This window comes from Leptonychotes weddellii, chromosome 2 (genome assembly GCF_054177405.1).
Source record: "Leptonychotes weddellii isolate Sample4059 chromosome 2, ASM5417740v2, whole genome shotgun sequence".
In the NCBI taxonomy this organism is placed as follows: domain Eukaryota; kingdom Metazoa; phylum Chordata; class Mammalia; order Carnivora; family Phocidae; genus Leptonychotes; species Leptonychotes weddellii.
In genome coordinates, this window is record NC_138370.1 from 53,329,152 (window position 1) to 53,351,466 (window position 22,315).

Here is a 22,315-nt window from a genome sequence, read left to right on the forward strand (position 1 = left end):
AGGATGCACAGATGGTAGCCAAGGGAAGCGCCGTGGAGACTGGGACATCTGCTGCCTGAGAGAGAGCTAGAGGCAGAGGAGTCTTGAAAAGAACAGAAATAATCAGAATCATACCGTAAGTTACAGCAAACTAAACAGGAAGCTATATGTAGGCATTGAATGAAAAAAAAAATTGTAGAGCAGCACTGAAAGCCTGAGTTTGGAGACTGAGAAGGCCGCCCCAGATCTGAGTTAGGCTCCAGATTATTACTTTTTATCTTTGTAATCTGGTGCCCAGAAACCATCCCTATACCATTTGTCTCACTCTACCCCTTCCAAAGAAGCTTTATCCTCTCTTTCCAAATGCTATTCTCAGGCTTCCCTTTTTCTGATGAAATCTTTATTTCCATATTATTTTTGTCCAGTTAGCTCACTTATAATATTATTTCATCCTGTATGCCTTTATCCCTAGCCTCCCCAATGAAAATGTAATCTTTTGGATTACATTTTGTATTTTTTTATCTTCTAGTACCTTATATATAATAGTTTTCAGCAAGGGTCTGAGATTAAGAGATGGTTATACGTACCAGAGACCTGATAGTACTGTTCCTGTCGAGACAATACCTTTAAATAAGACAAACGGAATTTTTAGGTTTCAGCTCAACCCCATCAGCTACGTCAGGGACTTTGCAACTGGTTGTTTTCATTGAGAACCCGTATCTATAAACTAAAGTCTCCTTGAGGATCTATCAGGGTGTTCTGTTTCCTTCTCTAAAACATTTCTATCATAACTGAAAGTTTAATAAAGCCTCCACCAACTTTCCAAACATCAAGATGTAGTTTAAGAATTGCAACCATATGTAATTATTTCATCAATAATCTAATGTTAGATAAATCAAATCTAAGTTTTGAGAACTTAAAGAAAAAATTGTTTGCTTTAACCTCATTATATATTACCTCATTTGAAGATAACTGAAGTAAGATTTCCTCTACCCATTTTAATACTTGTTTTCACCAGTTTGTATACAGTAGTTACCTAGAAGTTTATGATTTTTTTTTTAAAGATTTTATTTATTTATTTGAGAGAGAGAATGAGAGACAGAGAGCACGAGAGGGAAGAGGGCAGAGGGGGAAGCAGACCCCCCGCTGAGCAGGGAGCCCGATGTGGGACTCGATCCCGGGACTCCAGGATCATGACCTGAGCCGAAGGCAGTCGCTTAACCAACTGAGCCACCCAGGCGCCCTAGAAGTTTATGATATTTTTAAATTGGCTTTAGGTAGGGAGTGTATTTTTCTTGCCTCTAACTTGTGTAATGGTATTTAATGCTTTAGAATTTAATAGATTTGTCTTAGAAACATAATCTAGAAAGTGGTGATTATAGTTTGCTTCTGTTTTTCTGTACCTCAGGGTTCTTTGGATCTCACCCAAAGTATTGAAGATGACCCCCTTCTGGACACCCAGCATCTCCCACATCATTCATTACATGCCCAGTTTAGACCCAGATTCCATCCTCTTCCTACAGTCATCATAGCAAATCTTCTCTTATTAATACATGTAAGTTGGCTGGGACAAAGTAATCCATACAGAGGTAATGTTCTTAAAAATATATATAAGCTCTGCAGAGGGCAGTTTGGCCACATCTATCAACATTTAAAATGTGCATACTTTTTTACTTATCTCTCTACGTCAAAGAATTTACTGTCGATATATTTGCACACATGTAAGGATATTGTATTTTTTTTTTTTTTAAGATTTTATTTATTTATTTGACAGAGAGACATCGAGAGAGGGAACACAAGCAGGGGGAGTGGGAGAGGGAGAAGCAGGTCTCCCGCTGAGCAGGGAGCCTGATGCGGGGCTCGATCCCAGGACCCTGGGATCATGACCTGAGCCAAAGGCAGACACTTAGCCGACTGAGCCACCCAGGCACCCCAAGGATATTGTTGATAATAGTAATGTTGTCTGTAATTTTTTTTTTTTTTAAGATTGTTTTTTATTTATTTGCGAGAGAGAGAATGAGAGACAGAGAGCATGAGAGGGAGGAGGGTCAGAGGGAGAAACAGACTCCCTGCTAAGCAGGGAGCCTGATGTGGGACTTGATCCCGGGACTCCAGGATCATGACCTGAGCCGAAGGCAGTCGCTTAACCAACTGAGCCACCCAGGCGCCCCTGTAATTTTTTTTTTTTAAGATTTTATTTTTATTATTTATTTGACAGAGAGACACAGCGAGAGAGGGAACACAAGCAGGGGGAGTGGGAGGGGGAGAAGCAGGCTCCCCGCAGAGCAGGGAGCCCGATGTGGGACTCGATCCCAGGACCCCGGGATCATGACCTGAGCCGAAGGCAGTCGCTTAACCAACTGAGCCACCCAGGCGCCCTGTTGTCTGTAATATTAAGATATTGCAACGACCACCATTCAGAGGACACTGATGTCCCATCCATATGAAGGAATGCTCTGCACCTGTTGAAAATGAAACAGGGTGGATATGTATCTATTGATTTAGACCAGTCTTCACACTTACATTGTTGAGTGTTCACAAACACAGGTATACATTCAGGATTGCGCAGAATGTTCCTATTTGCACATTTTAAAAGATGATTGCAGGGTGGCTGGGTGGCTCAGTCGGTTAAGCGTCTGAGATGTCTAAAGGGCATCTCACACTAAAAATATCCAAAAAGAGAATTCTTAATTTTCTATCCTTCTCCATGGATTTCTCCGTATTATTGACTAGAAAGACTCCTTTCAGTCTGTTTTTAAGGCCAATAAACTCCCCCTCCCCCTGCTCGTGCTTGCTCTCTCTCTCTCAAACAGATAAAATTTAAAAAAAAAATAAAAGGTAATTGAGAGGGCTGGTGTACATGTATATTCCTGTGTATAAACAGAAAATTTCTAGAAGCATTCACAAGTTCCTTTTAATACTAGTTCCCACTGAGGTAGAGGACTGAGGGCCTCAGTAGAAGGCACAGCTGATAGATTTTTAGTATTTGCCTTTTGTACTATTTGAGGTTTTTTTTTTTTTTTGCCATATACATGTATTACTTTTTCAGTTACTAAAACAAAAAAAAAGATGTAGATAAATCTTTGTATGTTGACACAGAAATTTATCAATTTATCTACACAGGAAATAATGTCAAGCAGAAAAATCAAGTTGCAGCAGAACAATACGTATTGTTGCACCATATTTTAAACTATGATAAAATTATAAATGTCTGGAGACTTTTTTTTTGAGAGAGAGCATGAGTGGGGACGGGGGGCAGCGGAAGAGGGAGAGAGAGAGAGTCCTAAGCAGGCTCCATCCTCAGTGTGTAGCCCGACATGGGGCTTGATCCCACGACACTGAGACCATGACCTGAGCTGAAATCAAGAGTCGGATGCTCAACCGACTGAGCCACCCAGGCTCCCCAAATGTCTGGGGATTTTTAAAAACACATGTGTTGCAACTAGTAGATAAATCAGTCCTAGAGATAAATGATAGTGATTACAGTCAACCATATTGTATGTATTATAAACTTCAGTGTTGCCAAGAAATTAGATATCTTAATTGTTCTTACCACAAAAAGGAAGCCGTAATTATGTGAAGTGATAGAGGTGTTAGCTAATGCTGGGAAGGTAATTATATTGCAATATATAAATGTATCAAATCAACAAGTTGTAGGGGCCTCTGGCTGGCTCAGTTGGAGAAGGGTATGACTCTTGATCTCAGGGTGGTGGGTTTGAGCCCCACATTGGGTGTAGAGATTACTAAAATAAGATAAAAAGTTAACAACAACAAAAAACACAAACAAAAAGCCAAGTTGTACTCCTTAAACTTACACAATGTTATAGGTCAGTTATAGCAATAAAAATAAATAAGTCAATAAATTCAACATCACATACAAAAAGAAACCCCTAAATGGAAAAACAAACAAAAAACCTATCTGTGTGAATGGTCTTGGTGTAGGCTTATTGATGGCTCTGCAGCTAGTCTGTTAGTCATCTCCATTTTGGTTATCGAGATCTGAAGCACTAGGGAATGTAGTTATTCTTTGCTACAATGTGAAAAACCAAGAGCGCATATGCTTAGCAATCCCACATGTTCATGAGGAGAATAAATGTGGTTCATTGACTCATTCAGCAGCTGCTCCAGTAACACACACTGTATAGACTTGAATTCAGAACTGAATACCCTGAGGAGAGAGGTGCATCCTGTTTCCTTGTGTAGTTGTAGTAAGTGTGGCGTGGTTCCGCCATGGCTTCCCGATCCCCAGATTATCAGCTGAAGAGGTGGCCTCCTGGTCCCTGGATTATGGCCTGTTTTTCTTCTTACTTTTTTTTTTTTTTTTTTAAGATTTTATTTATTTATTTGACAGAGAGAGAGCGACAGCGAGAGAGGGAACACAAGCAGGGGGAGCGGGAGAGGGAGATGCAGGCTTCCCGCCGAGCAGGGAGTCTGATGTGGGGCTCGATCCCAGGACGCTGGGATCATGACCTGAGCTGAAGGTAGACGCTTAAGAACTGAGCCACCCAGGTGCCCCCTTCTTACTTTTTTTTTAATAACATTTCTTTAATTTGTGTAACATACTCTGTATGTATTTATACCCCCTGCATACACACAAACATACACACATATGACTTTGAAAAACCTTTTTATATTAAATTGCCTGCCTACGATACTATGGGATCGATTGCCCTAATTTTAGGACTAAGAAAATCTTGTGTTAAAAAACAAGAAAAAAGGGGGCGCCTGGGTGGCTCAGTTGGTTAAGCGACTGCCTTCGGCTCAGGTCATGATCCTGGAGTCCCGGGATCGAGTCCCGCATCGGGCTCCCTGCTCGGCGGGGAGTCTGCTTCTCCCTCTGACCCTCCTCCCTCTCATGCTCTCTGTCTCTCATTCTCTCTGTCTCAAATAAATAAATAAATAAAGTCTTAAAAAAAAAAAAAAAAAAACAAGAAAAAGGGATGCCTGGGTGACTCAGTCGGTTAAGCAGCTGCCTTTGGCTCAGGTCATGATCTCAGGGTCCTGGGATCGAGTCCCGCATCGGGGTCCCTGCTCAGTGGGGGGAGCTTGCTTCTCCCTCTCCTTCTGCTTGTGCTCTCTCTGTCAAATAAATAAAATCTTTAAAGATAAATAAATAAATAATATATATATATTTCTTAAAAAAAAGAAAAAATAAAAATACCAGCATTACCCTGATACCCAAACCAGATAAAGACACCACAACAAAGAACTACAGGCCAATATCTCTAATGAACATAGATGCAAAAATCCTCAACAAAATACTAGCAAACCAAATCCAACAATACATTTAAAAAATCCTTCACCGGGGCACCTGGGTGGCTCAGTCGTTAAGCGTCTGCCTTCGGCTCAGGTCATGATCCCAGGGTCCTGGGATTGAGCCCCGCATCAGGCTCCCTGCTCGGCGGGAAGCCCGCTTCTCCCTCTCCCACTCCCCCTGCTTGTGTTCCCTCTCTCGCTGTGTCTCTCTGTCAAATAAATAAATAAAATCTTAAAAAAAAAAAAAAACTTCACCACGATCAAGTGGGATTCATTCCTGGGTTGCAGAGGTGGTTCAATACTCCTAAATCAATCAACATGATACGTCACATTAATTTTTAAAAAAAGAATAAGAACCATATAATCATTTCAATAGATCAGAAAAAACATTTGACAGAGTACAACATCGATTCGTGATTAAAAAAACCCTCAACAAAATAGGCCTAGAAGAAACATACCTCAACATAATAAAGGCCATCTGAAAAACCCACAGTTAACATCATCCTAAATGGGAAAAACCTGAGGTTTTCTTTATGGCCAAGAACAAGATAAGGATGTCCACTCTCACCACTTTTATTCAACATAGTACTGGAAGTCCTAGCCTCAGCAATCAGACAACAAAAAGAAAGGAGAGGCATCCAAATCAGCAAGGAAGAAGTAAAACTTTCACTATTTGCACATGACATGATACTCTATGTAGAAAACCTGAAAAACTCCACCAAAAAACGCTGGAACTAATAAATGAATTCGACAGGATACAAAATCAATGTGCAGAAATCTGTTGCATTTCTGTACACCAATTATGAAGCAGCAGAAAGAAATCAAGGAATCAATGCCATTTACAATTGCACCAAAACCCATAAGATACCTAGGACTAAACCTAACCAAAGAGGTGAAAGACCTATACTCTGAAAACTCTAAAACACTGATGAAAAATTGGAAGATGACATAAAGAAATGGAAAGGCATTCCATGCTCATGGATTGGAAGAACAAATACTGTTAAAGTGTCTATACTACCCAAAGCAAACTACACATTTAATGCAATCCCTATCAAAATACCAACAGCATTTTTCACAGAGCTGGAACAAATAATCGTAAAATTTGTCTGGAACCACAGAAGACCCCGAATAGCCAGAGCAATCTTGAAAAAGCAAAGCAAAGCAGGAGGCATCACAATACCGGACTTCAAGCTCTATTACAAAGCTGTAGTGAACAAGACAGTATGGTACTGGCACAAAAATAGACACAGAGATCAGTGGAACAGAATAGAAAACCCAGAAATGAACCCGCAATTATATGGTCAATTAATCTTCGACAAAGCAGGAAAGAATATTGAATGGGAAAAAGACAGTCTCTTCAACAAATGTGTTGGGAAAACTGGACAGCAACATACAAAAGAATGAAACTGCGTCATTCTCTTTCACCATACACAAAAATAAACTCAAAATGGATGAAAGACCTAAATGTGAGACCTGAAACCATAAAACTCTGAAGAGAGCACAGGCAGTAATTTCTCTGCCATCGGCCATAGCAACTTTTTTCTAGATAAGTCTTCTGAGGCAAGAGAAACAAGTTAAGCTATTGAGACTATATCAAAATAAAACACTTCTGCACAGCAAAAGAAACAACAAAACTAAAAGGCAACCTACAGAATGGGAGAAGATATTTGCCAGTGATATACCTGATAAAGGGTTAGTATCCAAAATACATAAAGAACTTAGAAAACTCAACACCCCCCAAAAAAATCCAATTTAAAAAATGGGCAGGAAGACATGAACAGACATTTCTCCAAAGAAAACATCCAGATGACCAACAGACACATGAAAATATGCCTCGCATCACTTATCAGGGAAATACAAATCGGAACTACAGTGACCTGTCACCTCACACCTATCAGAATGGCTAAAATCAGTAATACAGGAAACAACAGCTGTTGGCGAGGATGCGGAGAAAAAGGAACCCACCTACACTGTTAGTAGGAATGCAAACTGGTGTAGCCACTGTGGAAAACAGTATGGAGGTTCCTCAAAAAGTTAAAAATAGAACTACCCTATGATCCAGCAATTGCACTACTGGGTATTTACCCAAAGAATACAAAAACACTAATTCAAAGGGATACATGTACCCTGATGTTTTGTTTTGTTTTGTTTTTTTAAAGATTTTATTTATTTATTCATTAGAGACAGAGAGAGAGAGGCAGAGGGAGAAGCAGGCTCCCAAGGAGCAGGGAGCCCGATGCGGGACCCCATCCCAGGACCCCGAGATCATGACCCGAGCCGAAGGCAGACGCTCAACCATCTGAGCCACCCAGGCGCCCTACGTTGATGTTTATTGCAGCATTATTTATAATAACCAAATTATGAAAAGAGCCCAAGTGTCCCTCAGTTGTTAAATGGATAAAAAAGAGAATATTTTATGGCTAGGAATATGACCCAGCCATAAAAAAGAATGAAATCTTGTCATTTGCAACAACATGGATGGAGCTAGAGAGTATTATGCTAAGCAAAATAGAGAAGGACAAATGCCAATGTGATTTCACGCATGTGGAATTTAAGCAAGAAAACAAATGAGCAAAGGGGAAAAAAGAGAGACAAACCAAGAAAGAGACTTAATTATAGAGAACAAACTGATGGTTCCCGGGGAGGGGGCGGGGATGCGTGAACTAGGTGAGGGGGATTAAGGAGTGCACTTGTGATGAGCACCGGCTGGTGTATGGAATTGTTGAATTACTATATTGTACACCTGAAACTAATATTACCTTATATGTTAACTGAAATTTAAGTAAAAACTTAAAAAAACAAAAATATCTGTATGCTACTTTATATAAAATGGATCAGTTTGGTTCAATGTACAGTGTTTTCCAGTATAAGGAATTCGTTGACCTTTCAAATTTTCCTTTATGCTAATAGGCATCTTGAGTTGCCATAGCAAATATGACTGCTCTTGGCAAATTGCTTAGACAAATCACATATATTTTATTTTATTTATTTTTTTTTTTTTAAAGATTTTATTTATTTATTCATGAGAGAGAGAGAGAAGCAGAGCAAGAAGCAGCCTCCCAAGGAGCAGGGAGCCCCATGCGGGACTCGATCCCAGGACCCCGAGATCATGACCCGAGCCGAAGGCAGACGCTCAACCATCTGAGCCACCCAGGCGCCCAAATCACATATATTTTAAATAGATTTATTATATGCTAGGATTGCCTGCTATTGAATGTTTTATGATGAATACTAATGCTATATTTTTCTTTATTTGATTTTTTAAATTACAAAATAACTTCCTGGGCGCCTGGGTGGCTCAGTTGGTTAAGCGACTGCCTTCGGCTCAGGTCATGATCCTGGAGTCCCCGGATCGAGTCCCGCATCGGGCTCCCTGCTTGGCAGGGAATCTGCTTCTCCCGCTCCCACTCCCCATTTGTGTTCCCTCTCTCGCTGTGTCTTTCTCTGTCAAATAAATAAATAAAATCTTTAAAAAAAAAAAAAGGTTAAATTACAAAATAACTTCCTTATTGTTACAAGTAAAACATTACCAAAGTGTACAAAGATAAAATCGTATCTTCCCTTTTCTCTGCTTCAGCCCTTCTCCCCAAGTTAATAAATGGGTGTATCTCAGTGCCTTTCATTCAATTCTTACAAATATATACAAAAAGAGGGGCACCTGGGTGACTCAGTCAGTTAAGTGACCAACTGTTGATCTCAGCTCAGGTCTTCATCTCAGGGTCCTGAATTCAGCCCTGTGTTGGGCTCTGTGCTGGGCATATATTATACCTTTATATATATCATACATATATTTTGTATACATATATATGCATACATATATATGTATATATACACAAAAAGATTAGTACATATATAAAAGGATTTCCCCCCATTTCCTCTCCCCATCCCCCAGTGGGATAATCTTTATTTATTTATTTATTTATTTATTTATTTATTTTTTTAAGATTTTATTTATTTGACAGAGAGAGAGAGAGACAGCTAGAGAGGGAACACAAGCAGGGGGAGTGGGAAAGGGAGAAGCAGGCTTCCCGCCGAGCAGGGAGCCCGATGTGGGACTCGATCCCAGGACCCTGGGATCATGACCTGAGCCGAAGGCAGATGCTTAACAACTGAGCCACCCAGTCGCCCGATAATCTGTATTTATTATTCTGCAGAGGTGTTTCTCGTACTTCAGCATGCGACAGACTCCCTGGCAGGCTTATTAAACTAGATAGCTCGGTGACACCCCCAGAGATTTTTGATTCTGCTGGTTTGGGGTGGGATCTGAGAATTTGCCTTTCTAACTAGTTCCCTTGTGATGCTGATTGTGCTGGTCTGTAAACCACACTTTGAACTACTACTCTACAACTTCTTTTAATCTTAACATACAGACATCCATCCAAATTACAGGGAGATTTAGTTAATTCTTTTATAGCCAAATAATATTCTGTTGTACAAGTAGATCTATCTTTTTCTAAAAAAAAAATTTTTTTTTAAGATTTTATTTATTTATTTGACAGAGGGAGACAGGAGAGAGGGAACACAAGCAGGGGGAGTGGGAGAGGGAGACGCAGGCTTCCTGCAGAGCAGGGAACCCAACGTGGGGCTCGATCCCAGGACCCTGGGACCATGACTGGAGCCGAAGGCAGACGCTTAACGACTGAGCCACCCAGGTGCCCCACAAGTAGATGTATCGTAATTTATTCAGGCATTCTGCTATGAATGAACACATATCCTTGGGGCAATTTTCAGTTTTTTGCAAATATAGAGAATCCTGCAGTAAATATTCATATCCATAGAACCCTCTATACTGGTGCTTTTACTTCTGATGGGTAGAGTCCTTAAGACAGGATTACTGAGTCAAGATGCTTCCAAATTCTTTTTCCACATCTCTTTCCAGACCAGTAGCAATATATGAGAATGTCTGTTTGCCTGTATTATGGCACCAGTCTTTTAATTTTTTGTCAATCCAACTGGATAGTTATTTTTGTTCTCTTAAAACTGAAACTAGAGGGCGCCTGGGTGGCTCAGTCGTTAAGCGTCTGCCTTCGGCTCAGGTCATGATCCCAGGGTCCTGGGATCAAGTCCCACATTGGGCTCCCTGTTCGGTGGGAAGCCTGCTTCTCCCTCTCCACTCCCCCTGCTTGTGTTCCTGCTCTCGCTATCTCTCTCTCTGTCAAATAAATAAATAAAATCTTTAAAAAAAAAAAAAACAACAAACTAGAAATAAAGTTTTTTAAACCGTGATTTTTATTAGTTACCTCTGAAGCACTAAATTAACTGTTTTTACTCTTCAATAAAAGAAGTGGGCAAGAGGGCGCCTGGGTGGCTCAGTCGGTTAAGCGACTGCCTTCGGCTCAGGTCATGATCCTGGAGTCCCGGGATCGAGTCCCGCATCGGGCTCCCTGCTCGGCAGGGAGTCTGCTTCTCCCTCTGACCCTCCTCCCTCTCATGCTCTCTGTCTCTCATTCTCTCTCTCTCAAATAAATAAAAAAAAAAAAAAAAAAGAAGTGGGCAAGAAATTGTTTAACATTAAGTACTCATCTCTGTTAGATGGGATTTAGGGTGACTTTTCTTATTTGTGATTTGTTTCCAAATTTTCTGCAAATTTTTCTCCAAATTTTCTGTTTAAAACGTTTGTAAAATGGCAAAAAAAGTTGTTTTTAAATTCATTTATAATAGCAAAAGTCATAGGTACGAGTATGTGCTGGGATGGTGATCATCATTTTTTAATTCCAAATATTGAATATTAATCCTACTGCTTTCCTTTCCGCCAGGTTGTATTTGTCATTTTAGCATTTTTAACAGGTGTACTTTGCTCTTACCCTAATCCAATTGAGGACAAGTGCCCAGGGAACTATATCAACCCATTGAAAGTTCAGACAGTCATAATCCTTGGAAAAGTTATTTTGTGGATTCTGCATTTCCTTCTTGAACGCTATATCCAGTATCACCACAACAAAGTCAGAAACCGAGGCTATAACACGATCTACCTATCCACAAGGCATCTTAAAGGACTTGCACTGATGATACACTCAGCCGGTGAGTCTGGCTCTGCTTGTCTGTGGCGTGCTTGCATGGCAGAAATGCCAGCAGAAAGAAAATGTGAGGTTTGACTTTATAATCCAATACATTCTCTCATGTTTGTCAGAGTGATGTGTGTTGTGGCCACTAAAATTTGGATCACCTTAATGGCTTGAAGGGACAGTATCGTAGCCAATGAGGTTTCCCCGAGGTGCACTGATTGCTAATTGAAAACTTTTCCCAATAATATAGTCTTAATTTTCTTTTTTTTTTTTTTTAAAGATTTTTATTTATTTATTTGACAGAGAGAGAGATAGCGAGAGCAGGAACACAAGCAGGGGGAGTGGGAGAGGAAGAAGCAGGCTTCCCGCTGAGCAGGGAGCCCGATGCGGGGCTCGATCCCAGGACCCTGGGATCATGACCTGAGCCAAAGGCAGACGCTTAACTGACTGAGCCACCCAGGCGCCCCAATATAGTCTTTTTTTTTTTTTTTTTTTTAAAGATTTTTTATTTATTTATTTGACAGAGAGAAACACAGCGAGAGAGGGAACACAAGTAGGGGGAGTGGGAGAGGGAGAAGCAGGCTTCCCGCGGAGCAGGGAGCCCGATGCGGGGCTCGATCCCAGGACCCCGGGATCATGACCTGAGCTGAAGGCAGACGCTTAACCGAGTGAGCCACCCAGGCGCCCCCCCAATATAGTCTTAATATTCCTTTGACATCTGTGTTTGTTATCATAGGAGAGGGGAAAAAAAATGTCCATCTACCCTTCTAGGTAGATTTTTGGCTGAGACTGCACTGTAATAAAAGCTTAACGAGAAAAATAAACAGAAGTTTAGTAACATGCATACCTCCTGTGTACTTGGGAGAGACCCAAGAAAACTGAGTAACTCTCCAAATGGGCCACGCCACCACCTTAAATACCATCTCTAGCCCAAGAGACCAGAGATGTGGTGAGGTGGTTGGAGGAGTTACGGGAGGTTACCAGGAAAGCTCTGTAAACAACGGTGAGATTGTTACGCAGATTTAAGTCTGTGCCTTCTCTGTGGATAATTGTTTCTAGAAATTTACAATCTTCCTTCTCTTCCTGGACAGAGAGGAGGACACGCCTGTAGTTTTCCCTTGTAACTGTCTCTTACAAAAGGGTAAATTCTCCTCAGCTTTCAGAGCTCCACCTGTGTCCGCTGTTTCTTAAAAATAATCAGCTTAAAATAATCCTCATGCCTAGAAAGTGTATTTTAGGGTGGCATTTTCTGCCCCCCATCATTGTGAACATGTTGTCCACGTATCTGCTTGTGTGTAATGTAGACCCCCCCGCTTTGGTAGGAGCCATCTTAATCCTCTCAAGACGATACAAATGCTGTTGCTATTTGATACTTGGAGGATAAGAGGAAGGAATTGCTTTACTTTAAATGAAGTTCAGGGTTTTTCTTTCAGTGAGAGACTGTGATATAATAAAATGCATTATCCAAAATGGAAAACTTGAAAAACACTTTATGAAGGCAAGGTCAGAAAGTCCGTACAGGACTTAGCTGCATTAGTACCCACTTTGTTTATTGTTGCAAACATTTTATTTTTTATTTTTTTTTAAGAGAATAGCAGTTCAGATTTTCAAGTTTTTTTTTTTTAAAGATTTATTTATTTGAGAGAGCGAGAATGAGAGAGAGAGAGAGTACATGAGATGGGGGAGGGTTAGAGGGAGAAGCAGGCTCCTCGCCGAGCAGGGAGCCCGATGCGGGACTCGATCCAGGGACTCCAGGATCATGACCTGAGCCGAAGGCAGTCGCTCAACCAACTGAGCCACCCAGGCGCCCTGTTGCAAACATTTTAAAGGCTGAATGGAATTAAATTGAACTTCTTTAGGTATTTTTGCCTTGGTGTTCAAAGTTCCTACCTTTTTAAAAGACCCTCTTTTTCAGTTTGAGTCCGGAATAAGTACTTTTAGACATTTTGAAACCAGATTTGAAATTAATTTTTTTCCCAGAAAAACACCTTTACAGAATTTAAAGGGCAAGCTGCGAGTTCATCCACTCAGTGATGTTCTCAGTGGAAGCTGCAGGGCCCCGCGATAACAGAGAAGCATTTTATAGAGATGGCTGATGTTGACTCTTCACGAAAGGGGGGACATTTTTACTGCTCCCTGAGGAAGACCTTGGCTTGTATGTTCAGCGGCTGTTGTGTAGTACTTGCTTTTGGCCAGGAGATGTCACTATAACCTTTCCTCCCACCCACAAAGATAAAAGCCAAAACCCTTTTTTTTTTTTAAGATTTTATTTATTTATTTGGCAGAGAGACACAGCAAGAGAGGGAATACAAGCAGTGGGAGTGGGAGAGGGAGGAGCAGGCTTCCCGCCGAGCAGGGAGCCCGATGCGGGGCTCGATCCCGGGACCCAAATCATGACCTGAGCCGAAGGCAGACGCTTAACGACTGAGCCACCCAGGCGCCCCAACCAAAACACATTTTTAACTTAAAGACCTTATATGCATTATGACCAAAATAATGTTCAGTCTCTCAAGTGAGCGGTCTGGAAATAGTATTTTTTTTTTTAAATTTTATTTGTATATTTGACAGAGAGAGAGAGACACAGCGAGAGAGGGAACACAAGCAGGGGGGAGTGGGAGAGGGAGAAGCAGGCCTCCCGCCGAGCAGGGAGCCCCATGCAGGGCTCCATCTCAGGACCCTGGGATCACGACCTGAGCCGAAGGCAGACGCTCAACGACTGAGCCACCCAGATGCCCCTGGAAATAGTATTTTTGAGGCCCACCAGGGGATTGTCTGATCTTTACCTTTCCGCTCACTTTGAAATTTTTTTTTTTTTTAATATTTTATTTATTTATTTAACAGAGAGAGAGAGCGAAAGCAGGAACACAAGCAGGGGGAGTGGGAGAGGGAGAAGCAGGCTCCTGGCCGAGCAGGGGGCCCAATGCGGGGCTCCATCCCAGGACTCTGGGATCATGACCTGAGCTGAAGGCAGACACTTAACGACTGAGCCACCCCAGCGCCCTCACTTTGAAATTCTTGCTAACATATGACACTTAATGTTTCTAAGCAATTGGACCCTTATTTTAATCACAGATGGCATCACTTTTATGTTGCTTATATAAGGACCCAGAAAACCAAAGAGATTGGGGCAGGTATTAACCTTGTTTCTATTTTCTTTTAAGTATTTTTTTCTTATATGAAGAATAAAAAGGTAAATCCATGAAGACATAGAACGTCCAGCTAATCAGATGAGTGTAACCATTGTTTCAATGGCAGGTGATAGTATTGTCAGATAGTGATTAGCTTTAGCCTGACATCTTCTCTGTATAAAATTGGGGAAATAGTATTTCTCACACAAACTCTGTTGTAGGAAGAAGTGAACTAACAGTGCCTAGTAGGTATTCAATAAATGGTAGGTATCATCAGCATTATTATAATAATTTTGGTTTCGGGGCACCTGGGTGGCTCAGTCGGTTAAGCATCTGCCTTCAGCCCAGGTCATGATCCCAGGGTCCTGGGATCGAGCCCCGCATCGGGCTCCTTGCTCAGCGGGGAGCCTGCTTCTCCCTCTGCCTGCCATTCCCCAACATGTGCTCTTTCTCTCTCTCTCTGACAAATAAATACATAAAATCTTTACATAATAATAATTTTTGCTTCGTGTAATCTTTCACAATCCCAGGCACACCACCGTACAGCCCTTCCTCCAAGCAGGTCCCTGTGGCAGACTCAGTCATACCGTACACGATGGCAAGACCCAGCCTCTTTGCTCCAGAATTTTATTTTTCTTCTATGCTGTATTTTTCAAAATAAAAGTACAGAACAAGGCTAATGGTCTTCAAAACCAAATAATAGATATGCTAAGTGTGTGTGTGGGGGGGGACAGTTCATATTTATCAAATAGTTGCCAAGCACCATTCTAAGTAATTTTCACATATTAACTCATTTATTCCTCACAAGAGCACTGTGAGGAAGGTACTACCATTCCCATTTTTCAGACAAGTTGAGGAGCAGAGGTGTCAGGTCATTTGTCCACAGTCAGCAGCGTGCCCCAGATGTCCACCCAGGCGGTCCCCATAACTGCAACATTCTTGACCTCCGTGCAGTTCTCTGTTGTTACCTTATGTGACCAGAATGGGCCATGAGGGTCCTCAAGTGCCTCTGGATTCTGAAGAACTGGGATAATGCAAATTTCTAAAAACTGCATCCCTATTTGTTTATTTATTTGAGAGAGAGAGAGAGAGCAGGGGGAGGAGCAGAGGGAGAAGGACAGGCAGACTCCATGCTGAGCGTGAAGCCCGACAAGGGGCTCGATCCCATGACCCTGAGATCATGACCTGAGCCAAAATCAAGAGTCCAGCGCTTAACCGACTGAGCCGCCCAGGAGCCCCTGCATCCCTTTTTAAATGCACATGGGACTCCACACAGTGCCATTGTTAATCATTTTATAGAGCAAAAAATTATTCCTTAGTTTTTAAGAAAATCCAGATTCTTACGTAATTGTATTTTGGAGGCATCATTAACTCTTTGACATGTTGGGGTTTTTCCCTCAAGAGAGCAGCAGTTTGGGCTTTTTACTTTAGCTTCCTTCGCTGCTCAGTAGAGAAGGGCCTGGGTGCACGCCTGCCCCTGCCGTGTGGGCCCCCACGGGCCTCTGCTAACCCCGCGCTTCTTTCTCCTCCTCAGGCAGCACGGCTCTCCTCCTCGTGCTGTGCGTGCAGCACTCCTTCCCGGAGCCCAGCAGGTTGTATCTTGACCTCATCCTGGCCATCCTGGCCCTGGAACTCATCTGTTCCCTGACGTGTCTGCTCGTTTACACAGGTGAGAATTACAACGAGACTGTTGGGCTAAAGACCTCTGATTGCTTGTTTCATCCCTGATAATGGGAAGCGTGGCCATTATCTTCGTGGCAAGGCTTCTCTAGCAGCTGCGAGCCTGTTTACCTTTCATTACTGACCACATCCAGACTTCCTCAGTTTCAAACCAACAGCAAGATACCAGTGAGTGATGCTCCTAAATTTGTGTCATCAACTAATTTTTGTCAAGTCAAGTGATACTTATCATTAGAAAAAAAAAATTAAAAAGGCCCACAAACATCTGCTTCTTCAAAGGCAACTGAGATGTAAGTCTGGCATTTAAATTTGAAATGACGAGGGGCGCCTGGGTGGCTCAGTTGGTTAAGCGACTGCCTTCAGCTCAGGTCATGATCCTGGAGTCCCTGGATAGAGTCCCATATCTGGCTCCCTGCTCGGTGGGGAGTCTGCTTCTCCCTCTGACCCTCCCCCCTCTCATGTGCTCTCTCTCTCGTTCTCTCTGTCTCAAATAAATAAATAAACAAATAAATTTTAAAAAAAAATCTTTAAATTTGAAATGACGAAATACAAAATAAGTAAATAAATAAATAATGCATGCGAAACTGCATTTATCCCGGACTTGCTTTAGGATAAACCATTTATGAACTCATTTTCTAAATTTAGAGCTGTCTGAGGGTTGGTCTGTTTGTCTGTCTCTCTCTGTCTCTCTCTCTCAGAACTCTCATTGGTAAAATTAAAGTAAGCTTTACTTTAGAGGGGCACCTGGGTGGCTCAGTTGGTTAAGTGGCTCATTTTTGAATTCGGGTCAGGTCATGATCTCAGGATCCTGGGATCGAGCCCCACATCAGGCTCTGTGCTCAGCGGGGAGTCTGCTTGAGGAATCTCTCTCTCCCTCTAAAATAAACAATCTTTTCAAAAAATAAAGTAAGCTTTAGGGGTGCCTGGGTGGCTCAGATGGTTAAGCGTCTGCCTTCAGCTCGGGTTCTGATCCCGGGGTCCTAGGATCAAGCCCCGCATCAGGCTCCTGGCTCGGCGGGAGGCCTGCTTCTCCCTCTCCCTCTGCCTCTCCCCCTGCTCATGCTCTCTCTCTCTCTCTCTGTATCTCTGTATCTCAAGTGAATAAATAAAATCTTAAAATAAAAGTAAACTTTAGATATGTTAACATGAAAAATAGATGGAAGGATACTTTTAACAGAAAAAAATTCAAGCCCTGGAAAAATCTAGATTTCATTCCTGTTGCAATATTGACATGCAGTAAAACCTGTCCAAAATAGTAGCTAATTTTCTGGCACTGCATAACAGTTATTTTGTGACAATAAAATATCTCGTGTATCCATTTTGAAAGATGTCATTTCTTTTTGTTATGAAGGACAAAGTCACATGGGTCTCAGCTTATGTTTCATTTTACTGATTTTTTTTTTTTTTCTGTGCATCTCCTTAGGCCTACAGAAGAGTGTTTAGAATATGAACGGGGTGACTAGTTTGTAAATGTGAATGTCACATTATTGATTGATCTTTGTAAATCTTTCTATAGTTATCAGTTAACGATGAGCCAAATTATGGAGAGGATTACATTTTGTACCTCACTTTAAAAAAATAAATGTGTATCACCCACTTAACTTCCTAGAAAAGAATGAGACTAGTTTTAAAGTAAGGTTAATTTTTCAGTATATAAGAAACAGCTTGCTGTTTCCATAAAGTGATCCATATGACAAATGAATATTGAATTAACCTTGCTGATTGAGATCAGTTCCAATCTACAACATGTCTGTCAAATGCTGTAAATGAGGTCATAGTTGAGATCCAAATATAGAATTCACTTAGCCTGTTATTTTAGTACTCTACAACTTTCATTTACTACAAGGGGTGCAAGCCTTCTTGTAGTATTTTCTGTAATACCTATAGAATGCTCTGTGACATAGAAGGAGGTGACAATATTCCAAAGATCATGTGAATATCATCATGTAAATAAGGGGAAATTAATACTGTTAAAATGTAGTCCAAGATTTATTTCTCTAGGACTTACTGTACTTTTTAAAGGATTTGCTGTAGCATTTATAATTAATTATAAATAAGACAGCTTGGGGCACCTGGGTGGGTCAGTCGTTAAGCGGCTGCCTTCGGCTCAGGTCATGATCCCAGGATCCTGGGATCGAGCCCCACTTCGGGCTCCCTGCTCAGAGGGAAGCCTGCTTCTCCCTCTCCCACTCCCCCTGCTTGTGTTCCCTCTCTCGCTGTGTCTCTCTCTGTCAAATAAATAAAAATCTTTAAATATATATATATATAAATAAGACAGCTAATGTTAGAAACAAAAAGACAAAACCCTGAGAGTGTATAAGAGGCAAAGGAAACAGGTATTGCAAGAATCCTGACAGGAGCTCATTTTTACAGTTGGACACAAATAGTTACATGACACCTAAACTTAAATAAAAAGGGTTTTCTTTCATTTTACTCTTTTCCACTTATTTTAGTATATTGTCTTCCTAATTAAAAAGAATTGCTTTATTCTATACTCAAAGACTTAGTAGCATATTTCATCTTCATTTACATTAATTTTTAAATTTTTATCTGAATAAAAACACCATTAAAAACTGTGTTGTTAAATCTCAAATGAATATGCTTCCTACTGTAAGAAAACCTGATAATTGGTAATTCAGACTCACAAAGTAAATAGATGGTTTACATAGGACAGGTTTATAATAATTATAATTATAAACTTAGGGTTTCTGCAAATATTGAATTTCTTCAGAAGATTCAAGTATGACTGTCTAATCTCCACGTCCTCAAGAGTAAGCTTAACTTATTAAATTATAATGTTCCTTTAAATGTACTGTAGATTCTGACAGGAGAGATTTAGGGAGTAGCATCTAGAGACAAATGTTGCTTTTGTTCAGTGTCATAGAAAATTTAAGGTTGGTTTCCTGATGTATGGATTTTTCTTGTTTCTCTATACTGAAATGATTTTAAAAGATAGTGGGTTTGGTAACATTGATAGTGACTCTTGAGGACGTGATTCTTTGATGTACTAATCCTAACCTAACCTTGACTAGTTTATTTGCATTTTAGTTAATCTCTAGAAACCAAGATGGACCCTTCTCATTGAACACTAATTTGCTTTACTAGGAAAATAAAGCCTGAAACAGCTTTGAGATACTAAATTTGATTAGCTCTCCATTCATTTAAAAAAATAAGCAAAAGAGTCAAGTAATGGCACTCAGTTACCAGCCTTGTATCAGCCGGTATCACGGCTCTGAAGCTGTAAGAGGTTCAGTATAGGCAGAAAGAAAATGTAAGTGGTGAACAAGTGCACCTGTCTTTTTTAGTGTTTTGATGTTCTAGTATGCTGCCCGCTTTCCTTGGCTTGTGATGGAAGGAGTGGTTGGAATTGGTGTTACTGCCTGATATGTGATCTGTAAAATGCTGCTCTGTTTTAAAGACCACAGAGACCTTTCTATTTTGTCAGACTGTGGTGTCTTTTATTTCTGTCCCCTGACTTTTACTTTAATACTGTATAGCCCTTATTTCCTGTCCCCCGGTTCAAGAAACTTACACTTGTTCCAAGCTTCTTCCTTTGTTCAGGAGTTATTATGGGGAAGATCCCATTTCCGAGAACTACGATGTGAACATCGAACAACTCAGATTCACTGGCAGCTGTCGCATAAGTCTTGATTCTCGGCCTTCATCTTTACTGGATGACTTTGGACTCAGTTTACCTCCTGGAAGTGTACCCCTCACTTGCTCTGGGCCTCTGACTTTCCTGGTTTCCTGCCTGCCTCCCTGGGGCCCCATAGTCTCCTTTGTCGAGCGCTCTCCCTGAGGGAGCCCCGGGGCTCTCAGTCTGTGACCTCTAACCTGTGAGCTGTAGCACCTCAGGTTTTGTGCCTCTGCCATTCAAAGCCATAAGGTGCTTCTCATTTCCCACTTTCTTGCCATACCTGAAAGTCAAGGGCATCTAGGTGCAGGGCACGCTTGGTTCTTTTGGCATCATACTGTCTGCTTCCTCCTGTTCCTTCCTGCCCGACCCTCTGCACATCTCCCACCTTTCTCACGTTCAACCTCTTCACTTCAGCTTCTTGAGCCCAGTTCTCAGCTGAGAGCGCACATTAAAATCATATGTGGGGCGCCTGGGTGGCTCAGTCGTTAAGCGTCTGCCTTTGGCTCAGGTCATGATCCCAGGATCCTGGGATCGAGCCCCGCATTGGGCTCCCTGCTCAGCGGGAAGCCTGCTTCTCCCTCCCCCACTCCCCCTGCTTATGTTCCCTCTCTCGCTGTGTCTCTCTCTGTCAAATAAATAAATAAAATCTTAAAAAAAAAAAATCATATGTGGAGCCTGGCAGTTCCACAAAAGGAGAAACAGTGTCACGTGACTCCGCGTATATATCCAAGACATCGCCACAGAAACATGTACACGATTGTTCAAGGAAGCGCTGTTTATAATAGCCCAAAGAGAAACTATCTAATTGATGTCAGGATAAACTGATGAAGAGATAAACAAAATGTGTTTGATCGATACAATAGAATATTTTTCAGTCCTAAAAAGGAATGAATACATGGACTGATGTACTGATATGTGCTACAATGTGGATGAGCCTTGAAAACGTTATCCTAAGAGGAAGCAGCCATTACGGACAGTCTATTGTATGAGTCCGTGGATACGAAATGCCCAGAACAGGCACATGTATAGAGAGAGGAAATAGATTAGCGGTTGCCTAGAGCTGGGGTTGGGGGCAGGAGGCAAATGAAGAATGACTGCTAATGGATACCGGGTTCCTTTCTGGGGTGATGAACATGTTCTAAAATCGACTGTGGAGGTGGTTGCACAATTTGAAATACTGAACCATTGAATTGTATACTTCAAACGGGTGAATGCATGATACGTGAATTATATCTGAAAAGTTGTTATAAAAAGGGAAAGAATGGCATGTGGAGCTTTTAAAAAATGTGGTGCCGGAGTCTAACCTGTTTCCCCTCCCCCTCATTCATGAGGCCTGGCGCATACAGTTCTCGTGTTCAGTCCCAGTTGACAGTCCCGGCCTCCAACCCTGGCTTTCTCCCCCCTTGTAGCCATCTCTGGTGGAAACTGACTACTCATTCCAGCCCCGTCCCAGAGTTATTATTCAGGCAGGGCAAAGCCCCAGCCCAGTTAACGATTATCCAGAGGTGCGAATTGTCCTGGCCTGTTGTCACCCCTGAGAGGTGGGGAATGGCGGCCTTCACTGTCTGTTCTCTGCCTCCTTGCCACGCCACCCCCCCCCCCCAAATTGCAGTTATCTGCTGTGGCCGCCACAGTGCAGTACCTGGACTGGGTGACTAAAACCACACAGATTCATTTTCTCACAGTTCTGGAGGCTGCCAGTCCAAGGTCAAGGTGTGGTCAAGCTTAGTTTCTCTGGAGGCCTCTCTTCTCGAGCTGCCTTCTGGCTCTGTCTTCACACGGCCTTGTGCTCTGTGCAAGCACATCCTGGTATCTCTTTTGTCAGATCAGGGCCCCACCCTTAGTACTTCATTTAATGCTGATTACCTCACCGAAGGCCCTATCCCCAAAGACAGTCACATCAGGGATGAGGCTTCAACATGTCAATTTTCGGGGAACAGAATTCAGTCCATAACATCACTTATCCCCACAAACGGCCAAGTTCATCGGTGGCCTTCAAACTGCCACATCCCCTGGGTCCTCTCCATGTCTTCACCTTTCTGGCAGTGAACACCGACTGCTCTTTCCCTGTTCTCCTCCTTCCTCTCTGGAGATTCATTTCCATTCCCTTTTAACAGATTTTTCCCCACCTCTTTAATACTGGCAGGTTTCAGCGTTCCCCCGTCCTTTTTCTCTACATACTAAAAGTTACCCATCTACACACTAGGGGGCAGCCCTCAGATGAACAGAGCCACCCAAACCTTTATAGTCACCTGCTTGGTGATCATTTCCATCCAGGCGTTGCAGTGTAGCAAGACAGAAGGGACCTGGACATCCTTCTCTTCTTCCAAACCTTCCCCCATCCTGTCCCTCCTCCCCTAGCTCAGCTAACAGTGCCAGCCTGCAGCTCTTGCTCAATCTGACCTTTTTGTTGTCCTGGATTCTTCCTTCCACCTTACTCTCCCTCCCTCAGTTATCAGTCCTGTTCAGTCTGCCTGCCTCCCACATCTGTCTCCTCTCCTCTGTCATTCCACTGCCTCGATCAGACGCTCCTCACATCCTGCGTGGATGATTCCAGCAGGCACGTTACTGGTCTCCCTTCCTCTGTCCTCTTAATTCGTATTCCTTCCTCCTGCCAGTGTAATTGTATT

The 22,315-nt window shown here is 42.0% G+C and overlaps 1 protein-coding gene and 1 pseudogene across 6 annotated transcripts in view; both read left to right on the forward strand.

Annotated features, from left to right (window-relative positions):
* TMEM192 (transmembrane protein 192) overlaps window positions 1-22,315 on the forward strand; it is a 33,219-nt gene that overhangs the window by 5,842 nt on the left and 5,062 nt on the right. For 4 of the 6 annotated variants that reach the window (XM_081811168.1, XM_081811164.1, XM_081811161.1 and 1 more), the window contains exons 2-4: window positions 1,388-1,534; window positions 10,992-11,256; window positions 15,903-16,037. In XM_081811168.1, coding sequence (XP_081667294.1) covers window positions 1,388-1,534; window positions 10,992-11,256; window positions 15,903-16,037 — 547 coding nt within the window. The remainder of the gene's footprint in view (window positions 1-1,387; window positions 1,535-10,991; window positions 11,257-15,902; window positions 16,038-22,315) is intronic. The other 2 variants (XM_081811173.1, XM_081811177.1) reach the window with 2 other exon arrangements.
* On the forward strand, window positions 11,408-11,519 carry LOC145720388 (U4 spliceosomal RNA; annotated as a pseudogene).